The sequence below is a fragment of the Dicentrarchus labrax genome, unplaced genomic scaffold, assembly GCF_905237075.1.
Source record: "Dicentrarchus labrax unplaced genomic scaffold, dlabrax2021, whole genome shotgun sequence".
Classification (NCBI taxonomy): domain Eukaryota; kingdom Metazoa; phylum Chordata; class Actinopteri; family Moronidae; genus Dicentrarchus; species Dicentrarchus labrax.
The window spans coordinates 1,479,298-1,490,905 of NW_026136715.1; the positions used below are offsets into that span (position 1 = coordinate 1,479,298).

Consider the following 11,608-nt stretch of genomic DNA (forward strand, 5'->3'; position numbering starts at 1 on the left):
TTCAATAAAGACAAGACAAAAATCATTCTATTTGGAAACAAGGAGGAAAGAATTTAGGTTGCAGCTCAGCTTGGTTGCAGAGCTAAAAGACAAGAACTCAAGTTTGAATTTTGTTGGTTTAATAGACTTAGAGCTGAGCTTCAGCAGTCACATAAAGGCTAAAGTTTATCATCTCAAACAAAGAGAAGCAATTAGAGGTCCAACCTTAACTGTCAGCAGACTGGACTTTGCAATGCTTTCCTGTTTGGTCTTCAACAAAAAGACTGTCAGACAACTTCAGCTCATTCAGAATGCTAACAAGAAATGTAACCACATTAGTCCTGTTCTTAAATCTGCACACCAGTTTACAGTTACTAATAAATACTAAAGTCCTGCAAATCACTCCGTAATCTCTGGCAAAAAATACATTTCTGATCCCCTTGAGGAATATAAACCCAGCAGGGCCCTTAAATTGAGTTATTTTAGAATTAATTTAATAATTTTAAATTACATATTTTTTTTTTAAAGTGAATTTGTGCAAGTTGTGTATTTGTTTTCACAGTTTAAATAAAAATATGTCTATTGATGGAAACTATAATACTATAAGGTTACTATAGGACTTTCAGCTTCTCTTTGAATGAGTTTTCACATCTTTAAACGTTACACCACATTCGTGCCAGTGCATACATTTGTGGTAGCTGGAAAATTTGAAGACCAATACAGAAAGAGGAAGAATATGTGCAGAAACATAAAGCAGTGCGTCAGGTTGAGGGCTGCAAGCTTATTTGAGATTGAGGGGCCAGTTGCTTCTGTGGCAGATGAGTTAAAGGTCCAGTGTATAACATTTATGAGGATCTATTGTCAGGAATGGAATATAATATTCATAGGTATGTTTAATTCGTGTATAATCACCTGAATATAAGCATTGTTGTGCTTCCATGTATCTAGACACCATCAAGCTAAACTGCTGTGTTTCTACAGTAGCCCAGAATGGACAAAGCAAACACTGGCTCTAGAAAGGGTGTTTAGCCACTGTAGTTTCTCCTACACACTTCACAGCCCATTCTCATTCCCAGATCTTCAAATACAGACACGAGCTGGTCCTTTATCCGCGTTATCCACAGTTGCTCAACAGTCCAGCTTTTGTTAGCAGGCAGGACCAATCACAATGTTTGTTCACATTAACTTCCAGGTTCAAAACCTCTGCTTCTAGGTATCACTATTTTTCAGCATAGACTGCAGCCAGACACCGACATTGAACACAGGGTACACAGTATCAATCAACTGAGGACACAACTGGGAGAGTATCGTATCATAGTTTGACTTAAAGTCCAGCTCTGTCAAGAGAGTTACATTTTGGGCAACAGTGCAGATTTGCCTGTCAAGATTTCACCAAAGTTAATCACCTGTACCTGATTCCGACTGAGTTTTGGAGAAACCCAATCAGTACTTTCAATTGTTCACATGTTTTCAAAAACAGGATATAGATGGTTTCATGATGGTATAAGTAAAGAGGGAATAAACTGCAGGTCGTCATTTGATGCCAGCTGCACCTCAAAGATGAAAGACTTCTTGCACCATTTTGCTTGTAATCAACTTGGCCTCTACACCACCATCATCGGGATTTTTACTTACAATGTTTTGCTTGAAAGGGACATGGCATGCACATGTGAAGGACAAACGATTCTGTGCTATGTATACTTGATTCTGCCAGTTGTGACCATCCTTGTCTTGATACTCTGGATGGACAAGATGAGTCAGAGAACCTTAGGATCTTCTTGCCAGTGTTTCATTAAGGCACTTCTTGTTGGTCTGTTGTGGATTGTATCTGTGTTCATCGATGGAGACTGGTATGTTTGCTGTATGAATGATCACTCTGAGCAACAGGTTAAGTTAGCCTGCAGAGATAAGGACAACTTTACAGCTGAGGAACAAACAATCATCGCTGAACTAAAAAACTTTTCGAAGGTGATTATTTTCTTGCTTTATAAACATCATGTCAGCCTTTATTACCCCTGAAGTTATTACTATTCAATTTTCCCTGTGGTCTTTCTTACTGATCAACCTGTGGATCATTGTGTAATTACTGTAAGAACACAATAATTCTCTGATAATATGACCATCTTTGATGGTTCTTTTTCAGGTTTTTGGCTTCTCATTGCTCTTCCTGATCATTTTTGCTGCCTTTTTGTCGCATGCTTGTTGGAGGAAATGCTCCAACTTTTGTTATGGCAGGGAAGTTCTGTACGACAAACTGATTTTAGAAGAAGAGGAACATGTACTGGAAGAGATTCTAAGGACAGCAGCAAAAGAAACGTTGACCCAGATCTTCATTGACAAAATAGGTGAAAAAAAATGGAAAGAATGTTTCAATGTCGCTAAAGAACTGAAATCCACTGAACCGACACTTTCTGAACAACAACAACGACAGTGGGAAGAATGGAAGAGAAAAAGAGAAGAAACAGTATCCACAACAACAGCAGCAGCAGCACAGGTATGTTTTTGACTTAATGAGTCAGTTAATTAGCTCACTGCTCAACTGACCATCATTATTTTTATCAGTTTCCTAAAATATTCTGTTTCTTCCCTTATACTTGAAAGGACAATGTCCCTACTAAGCTGTTTAGATGGTTCATGAAAATAAATGTTATACTAATATTCCTGTTTACATGCAGCCGTTCGTCCTCCGGTTAACTCCTCTGATTATTTGCGCATACACAAAAAAACTGTTGATACCCAAGTTTCTCACATTGTTTATAAGTAGGGGAGTTTCTCCTTCGCCAGAAATGTTGGATTTTCATCTCTACTCCAGCTAACCACAAACGGGAGAACTGCAATAAATAACACAACGTGCTGAAAAATGTAATGTACAAAGAATGCTCCTAAAACCTGGATGATATTGCCATGTCCCACATGTCTAAATCTGGAAATGCTCCATTAAGAATAATGCCCAATTATGAATATCCTAATGGAATGTTTACACAACCCTTATCAACTGTAGAATACTGACATATTCTGAATTATTGTGGGAAAGTAGTGTGGATGGAAACAAATTCATTGTATGAAACCATTCGCAGGAGGAAGAAATGGGACTTCAGTCAAATGAGATGGAGGTAAATACATCCATATCTAACTGTCTGTTTGTTCTGTCTGTCTGTCTGTCTGTCTCTACAAAATAAGGTCTGATCAGGAATGCTGCCACAGTAATAAACTCCTGCCCAACTCAACTTTTACAACTAATTAAAACCAAATGGATGATACGGATAAACATACATCACAGTGATGTGTGTATGTATGAACTTTGTCACATCTGTTAACACAGAGGCAGCTGGCTTCATGAGCTAAACTGCAGTCAGCCACCAGGGGGAGATAGAGAAGGTTTGGCTTCACTTTTGGAGAGCTGTCATGTCGTCAGTGTATATATGTGGATGGTCTTTACAAATAAAAAGCAAAACAATGGACATATGCAATTTTAAATAAAAATTGTTGCAGAATAATTAGCTGAAATAAACTGAGGATGAAATAACATTTCATAATGAAGCTGAGCTGTATTTATTGTCTATTTAATAATGTATTAGTTTTATCAGTGTCAGTAGGATTTTGACCATTTTTTCTATTTGTTTTTTATTCCAGAGTCTCCTATCAATGAACCGAAATCTGAGGCTCTAAAGAGGATTCAACATAATATTGCCTGCAGTTATGTTGTTTTGTTGTTTTCTATTGCAAATGCAGCTGAAAGACATGAGACAGTTACGATGATATATATGCTATTAAGATAAGGGGTGTATGTTTGTGAGGTGGCATGTGGAGTAGAGTATTGTAAAAGAAAAGGATGTCAATTTATTGGTGATTTAAAGTATATAACAACAACATGTGTGACACCAATATAGTAATATGTAATAAACTAATAAATAAATATGAATATAATAATACTATAATAATAAGATAAACAACATAATGGTGAAGCAGATTTTTATAAATCTGTAGCTTTATATTGGAATATATGACTGCAAAGCATCTGAGGGAGGGTTCATGCCCCCACTGCAACCACAGTAACACAAAGCAATTACGCTTGAGTACTCAAATGGCCAGCAGCAGCAGAGTAAACCCTGAATAAAAGTTATTTTTGAGTAGAGTACATTTTTGTTGCACTTTCAAATGATAATTGCTGTTATTTGTTGGTCCTGATGCTGTGGTTAGCTGTAAAGCTCTCTCTGATCATTTGGCACAACAGCGACATCCTGGACAGGAAGGTTAAAATGTGTAACTGCAATCTTTTGCCTTTGCGATAATGGTGGACTATAAATGAGATAAATATAGCGCTCTGTGATCAGTTTGTCATGGTAAAATATGAACTTTTAATCACCGAATTATATCATTGTTTCACATTGCATTTACTTTTTGTTTTATTACTGTACTAATAACCTTTGAGCTTCCACTAAACCATGAAGAGAAAACTTTTCATCACCTATCATCTCGCTGATTGAGATCATCTGGCTGTTGGAGAAATAAAGTATTCCACTGAACAACATTATCAGTATAATCGGGGTTACACTTTCAGTGTGTCAGCAGCTGTCAGCCTCTGGCTCACGCTGTCCCAACCGAACAAGTCTCAAGCCGAACAACAGGAAGCCACAAAGCCACTCCATGATAAAAGATACATTTACTACCATAAACAGTATGTGTTAAATAAGCCTCTCTGTCCACACTCAACATCTAAAAGTCAAGCCTTTCTTCATATTTAAGTGCCAGCCTAGGTCCATAAACATTACAGAAAGTGCAAAGGCTTTAATTAACAAAACACACACACACACACACACACACACACACACACACACACACACACACACACACAGACAGACAGACAGACAGACAGACAACATACACACACACACACACACACACACACACACACACACACAGACAGACAGACAGACAGACAGACACATACAAGATACAACTTTGATGGAGTTTGTAATAATAATTAATAAAAACAAAACTAATAAAACTAACTAATAAAAACTAATCCAGGGTTCTACAGAAACATCCACATATTGATGCTACATAAAAACAATTGCACTGACATTTTATTTGACACCAACTTTTGCAACAAAAAGCAGAAATGATGATGAACACAAATGTTTAAAGTTAGACCCCTCGGGTGTCCCTGTGCTGTTAGCTAGCACCGGTGCTGTGACAATTGAGAAGCAATGGATGCTAGTGCTGTATACTAACCCCGATTTTTATCGAGCCCTCTATGCTGTGCAGAGGTTTAAGCAAACTGAAAGCGTTTACAGAATACCAACCAAAATGAGTGCAATGGGATGCAGTGTATGAAAGATGCTCCTGTTTTTTTTTTAAATAAATCTGCAATTTTAAAACTTTCCAAGTTTATTTTCAAGAACAGGGTAAGGGTGTGCTGCCTGGCATTTGTGTTTATTGAAGAAACACAAACCTTACAAGTGAAGACATGCAGCAGATTTCTTCCACGAACAGGAAACGCATGGTTTCCTGTGAGTATATTCAAAGGTTTCAAGCAGCAGCTCACTGCAGATGCAAACTTTGCACCAAAGATGAAGAACTTCTTTCCAAAATTCGCTCTCAAACAATACAGCTCCTACATCGCAATCATTGTGATATTTATTCACAATGTTGTGCTTGACAGGAATTTGGAGTGCTCATGCCAACAACAAGCTCGAGACTGCAATGTATACATGGCTCTACCGTTTTTTATTGTATTAGTTTTACAACTCTGGTTGGACAAGACTATTCAGAGAACCTGGGGATGTAGGTGCACATTTTTCTGGGTTTTCTTGTGTAACTTTGTTAAGGCAGCTTTCATCGGTCTGCTGTGGGTTGTATCTGTGTTAATCGATGGAGACTGGTTTGTTTGCTGTCACAATGACCATTCTGACAAACAGGCACAGTTAGCCTACAAAATCAAAAACAAGATAAACATGACACTCGAGGAACACTCAATCACCGCTGAACTGAAAAACAAGTCCATGGTGAGTTTTTCTTCAGTCTGTTATCTGTACGACCTCTAGTAATGTTATACGGAGGCTGAGAAAAGCCAAGGTTGGAATTATTTTATCTGTCCTCTTGAGATCATAAATTAATTATCTTGGAAAAGGTAACAGTTGGTCTTGAGAAAATGAAAATTCTTATCCAGAGATAAGTTACAGTAATTTGATTACATCTTCATTTAATAAAAGTATAGCAGGTGTGGTGATAATTTTGTGTTTCTTTTTCAGTTAATCGGCCTCTGTCTGCTCTTCTGTGCCCTTTGTGTTGCTGCCTTAATGTCACCATTTGGATGGATGAAATGCTTTGAATGTTGTAAGACAGACCGTTGTAATGATTGTTGCGACAAAGGAATTCTATATGACAAAGTGATTTTGGACGAGGAAGAAACTGTACTGACAGAGATTCTGACAAAGGCAGCAAAAGACAACTTGACTGAAGCAATCAAGAACAAAATAAAAGGAGATGACTGGAGAAAGTGTTTTAATGTGGCTAAAGAACTCATTGGAGAAAAACCTGAAATAAAAGGCCAGGTAAAGAACCAACAGTTGGCTGCATGTCGAGCTTCGTGTGTTTTTGTCATTTACATTTTGCTTTATAACTCACCACTTTGTTACAGACAACCAGTGCAACACAAACTGGAACAGAAGCAGAATCAACAGAACAAGCAAGAGAACAAGGAAGCCAGGTCTGACCTAAGGACTCATTCTATGTCCCACCCCTTTCGGAACCTCGGTCAACTTTCTCCTTTGCTTTTTACACAGTATTTTTTCCCCAGGATCACAGGGTCATTACTCTGCCTCTGATTGGCTTTCTCTGATATTCTTTACCATAACTAGTCTCACTCGTCACAGCTAAATTTGATCAATCAAACCAGTGAAGGCAACGTATAAGCCAGTCAGAAGCAGAGTAGGGTGGGTCATAACTTGGCAAAATTTGGCTTATCTGAGTACAGAAAAGGAGAACGTTGGGGCTAGATTGTACTTCTTTTTGTAGAGTTTATAGTTTAATCCACTGGATTCTAATCCTAAATACACAGTTGCAATATGCAAATCTGTATATGGTACAGTTATTTTTTAATAGACTTTATTCTTTGGCAATGTACTGAATTTAATAAGCTCATTAAATGTTTTCTAATTTGAAAAGTAACTAGATATTGATGTTAAATAAATGTAGTGCAGTTAAATGTATAGTATTACCATGAGAAGATCCAATCTTTTCAACAGTGCAGTATTTCATTATTGTGGTTTTCCTGACAGTTTTAGTCATATTTGACAAATTGGGATGAGAACAAGTTCTGAATATAAATGATAATGTGCTATATAAATGAAATCCATTATTTTTATTAGATTAGGATAAATAAATAAATTGGTTGCACAATTGATGAAATTAACTTAAAGCTTTTAAAAAACGTTTCCCACCATGCCCCCTGGTGGGGTGGTGGGAAATAGCATTTATTTTCTACCTGTTTGGGTTTTGGTCTTTCTGATGTTAAATCTACAGAAATGATCAACTGTCATGATGCATCAATAGACATGATCATGGCTTTTCCTACACATATCACAGTAACTAGAGTGAAAACTTTAAAAACAAAACTGTGCTCAGTGTAGACCTATAGACAACCACTGCACTGTAAACACAACAGTTGAGAGTTTTTAAGTCAAACTAAGCTAAAAAAGTTTTTGCCAACATATAATCTTTTGTTGAGGTAATTTACTTTTCTTCTTTAGAAAAACTTTGTTCTTTGACTTTTAGAAACAAAAAATTCTGTATCACAAAATTGTTCAGCTGTAAACCCATTTTTTCATTATTTGAGTTCTTGCAAATGAAATAGTTAATGGGTTTTTGTGCCTTTATCAGCCCACCACAGCTGGAGGACTAACAGAAGGAACAGAAGGAGAAAGAGAAAGAGCAGCCAAAGCATTTGCAGAAGGACCAGCAGGACCAACAGCAGCCACACCGGTCTGTTTCTGACCTAACGATTTAGCTAATTAGCTCATTGTAATATCTTCTCACATGACCTTCAGCCTATCTTCATCAGCACACTTTACCACAACCAAACTGTGAAAAGTAGAAGTAGCAGTTTTATTTACAGATCACTTTAATACAAAAACACACACATGTTCATTTTATGTTTCTAACTCTTAAATGTTTTCTTTGACTCATTGTACGAAACAGTTTTTGCCGCAGGAAGAAGTTCAACTTGAAGAAATGAAGACTGATTGAGGACTGGTGAATACTTCCAAATCTTTTTACATCCTATCTACTGACAGTCAGTTACTGTAGCAGCAGCAGATCTAGGGAAATATTAATGGGATGGAGGAGGGTGGCAGAAATATCTGATATTTAATTGCAAATAATCACATATTAAAAAAACCCAAAGATAAAGAAGATATTTGAACTAATAGCGTTAGTAGAGCACTAAATAGAAATATCTAAAGGTTGCGTAAGAAATGAATAAACTTTTATTTCCAAATCAGATATTTTTCCAAATACTTCACTGAGTCTAAAATGTGGCTGTAACAGATCATTAAATTATGTTAATTTCCATGTTAACTTTTTTTTCTACCAATCTCTTTTTCGTTTTTTACAGAAAATGTAACATACACAATAGACAGTAGTGTAAAAGGTTTAGCCGTGCTCTGTGATTAACATGCTATTTTTAAAAGGTTCTAAATTAGCATTTGACACCAAACGGGCGACTGCCACCCTATGCCAACCCTCTAGATCTGCCCCTGCACTGTAGGAGGGTAACACTGTTTCTGTTCCTTTTAAACCCACAAAGACTTTGTCTGGAGATTACGAGGAGACCTAAAGTCTCTGAAATCTGACACTGAGTTTCACTGGCAACTAATCAAACAGCACACAGATTTATAAATTACCTAATTCCCAAATAACTACATTCATAATATCCATACACACACAGACTGTCATTAGTCACAGTAAACACTCTGTTTATGGAAAGGTGGTAATGAAAGTCTTTGTGGTGCTCAGCTCAACTAATGACACCCTTTTCGGAAATATTTATATTATATATTTAATTATTAAAAATATAATTTTCTAATTCTGATCTCTAGGCCAGAAGAGACAGACAAACTCTGATATACATTATATTGCCAAAAGTATGTAGACACCTCTGTTCTCATAATTTCATAATTTTTTTTTTCTCCAAACAGATGGATCCCCTTCTGCTTAAGGGTGGAGGTTCATCAGACGAGCACTAAAGAAGGATCTACTACAACTACGATGGATACATGTTGTACAACACAACAAACTGTTGGCAGATTTCATATTGAGCTTTAATCTGTAATTTTAATGTTAATCATGGATTCTGTTTCTATTGTGATTTATATTTGATTTATTAGACTTCTTTCAGCTCCCAGTAGTCTGCACAAATTGCAGTGTTATGCTTTTAATCTGTGATTGTGTTGATCATTAGACATAGGCTGGAGATTTTGGTTGATTTTATTTGTAATGGCAGTTTAAAAGAAATGTTCCTATTGTGATTTAGATTTTCTGTATATCCTTTTGCTTCCAGTACTCTGCACACCTTATTACAGTGTTATGATTAGTTTCTTTTACTTTCATCAAATTTTAGTGTAAATGTAAATGTAAAATATGACATCAACATTAAAGTTCTGTTAAGAAATGTAACACATTAACATGTTTTCATCCTCTCTGCTCATTATAAACTGAACAGTTCAATGTATCCAGTACACAGATCACAATGTGTGACTGTGACAGGTCTTAAAGGTCCAGTGTGTTGTTGCAGATTACAACGCCCTCGCCTCATCCTCTCGTTAGAAGTGTGTAGGAGAAACTACGGTGGCTGTGAAACTCTTGACTACTGTAGAAACATGGTGACTCAACATGGTGGATGCCGTAGAAAAGGACCCACTCCCTCTGTAGATAAAGCAGCTCCTTCTAGGGTAACGAAACACAACAATTCTTATTTTCAGGTTACTAGCTACTGAAAACATACTTGTGAAGTTTTACACTGACTCACATTCATTTGTTTCTACCCAGTGAGGCACTGAGTCAGTAATTTAACAAAACTCTATGAAAAACATGGTGGATATGGCAGTGATCATTTAGACATTTAGATTAAAATTAGCTCCTATACTACTATATAAATTGCCTTCTTGTTTTGTCTTCAACAAAAAGACTGTCAGACAACTTCAGCTCATTCAGAATGCCAACAAGAACACTTTCAGTGTGACAGCAGCTGTCAGCCTCTGTCTAACACTTTACAACTCAAACAATTGTCAAGCCAAAGAACAGGAAGCCACAAAGCCACTCTATGATAAAAGATATATTTACATATACAGTATGTGTTAAATAAGCCTCTCTCTTTAACTGCCAGTCTAGGTCCATAAATATTACAGAACACACAAATACACATTCATGCCAGCGCAAGCCTTTGTGGAAGAGGAAGAAATTGCCAGCAGAAAAGAAAGCACCCACTCGGACAAGTCGGGGCGACTATACTTTGAAAGAACTCAGCATGAAGAAAAATGTCTGCACAGACATTACATTTCTCTGTGTTCTGCAGTAGAAGTTCTGTGCCCCCACTGCACAGCCTGGAAGGTGGGAGTTAACATTAAAGTCTAAAGGGAGTCCCAATGTGATGGGAGAATCAACACATCAGAAGTCATGCAAAGTTCTGATGGTACCTCCCAGTTCCCACATTAAAAACTGAAAAGACAAGAGTTTAGTTTTATTTTCAACATTAACTGTTGCACCTTGCTTACACCTGCATTTGCTCTGACATTCTGTGGCAATTAATGACGAGTCTCCAGAATGAACAACAATGGAGAGTTGCACACGGGACCTAAATTCATCATGGTGACTTACTACTGCTCAACCCAGTGGCCACTGTACCAAAGATTTTAAAAGTTGTGTTTTTTTCTCTCTCTTTTTTTCTCGTGTGTCAGATGTTTTGGATTATTTCACAGTGTCACAAATACATATGTCATGAACAATTTGTAGTGTAGTAGCTTTCATCAGGGATTGATGGGAGTACTGTATTAACAATGTCTTTGTTATTGAATAAATGTAACTGTTTCTGCATTCTCTCTGTATGAAACATTTTATACTGAATGTGTTTGTACTAAAGTTCATCTTCAGCTCTCATTACACTGTTAGAAATAAAGACAACATGAAGGTAAAGCAGGAAACTTGATCTAGAATTGAGGTTTTTTTTAAATCCAGTTATAACTTCACATACATGTACTGTGTAAATTATCTACAGGAGGGTTAATGTTTAGATGTCTCTCTGTATCCTAACGCCACACCTCAGCACTTGTGGTATGAACTATGTCTGTATAACATATAAACTGTGTCTGTATTGCACAAATTCATTTTTTCATTCTTTTAAATGTAGTTCTTAAAGAATAGTAACCATGTATGTAGTGTTTGGGACATTTAATAACCAACCTGTCAGCGTTCTCTGTTGGAAAAACTCTGTCAGGTAAACAGTTTTATAAATGAACATATGAAGATACAAAATAAACTATTTTTCCAAGAGCTGTGAACAATTCAAAATACATATACAGTACTGTGCAAAAGTTTTAGGTAGGTGTTAAAAAATGCTGTAAACTAAGAA

The 11,608-nt window shown here is 36.7% G+C and overlaps 1 protein-coding gene across 3 annotated transcripts; it reads left to right on the plus strand.

Moving 5' to 3' along the window:
- Positions 1-789: 789 nt before the first annotated feature.
- On the plus strand, positions 790-9,665 carry LOC127378071 (uncharacterized). 3 transcript variants are annotated; one of them, XR_007887807.1, is made up of 9 exons: positions 790-1,947; positions 2,123-2,473; positions 3,057-3,092; positions 3,613-5,987; positions 6,234-6,536; positions 6,623-6,691; positions 7,864-7,965; positions 8,182-8,235; positions 9,180-9,665. XR_007887807.1 is itself a non-coding variant. In XM_051426611.1 (6 exons), the coding sequence occupies exons 1-5, from the start codon at positions 5,553-5,555 to the stop codon at positions 8,227-8,229; spliced, it is 957 nt and encodes a 318-aa protein (XP_051282571.1). In that variant the 5' UTR covers positions 5,510-5,552; the 3' UTR covers positions 8,230-8,235; positions 9,180-9,665. The 3 variants fall into 3 exon arrangements, 1 of the variants encoding a protein (XP_051282571.1); XR_007887808.1 differs by lacking the exon at positions 6,234-6,536; XM_051426611.1 differs by lacking the exons at positions 790-1,947; positions 2,123-2,473; positions 3,057-3,092 and having other exon boundaries at positions 5,510-5,987.
- The last annotated feature ends 1,943 nt before the right edge of the window (positions 9,666-11,608 follow it).

Excerpts from the sequence above, each read along its gene's own strand:
- LOC127378071 (XM_051426611.1), top strand. The coding sequence starts at position 5,553 with ATGAAGAACTTCTTTCCAAAATTCGCTCTCAAACAATACAGCTCCTAC. Across the intron at positions 5,988-6,233 it reads AACTGAAAAACAAGTCCATG|TTAATCGGCCTCTGTCTGCT; the intron begins GTGAGTTTTTCT and ends TTTCTTTTTCAG. Across the intron at positions 7,966-8,181 it reads GACCAACAGCAGCCACACCG|TTTTTGCCGCAGGAAGAAGT; the intron begins GTCTGTTTCTGA and ends TGTACGAAACAG.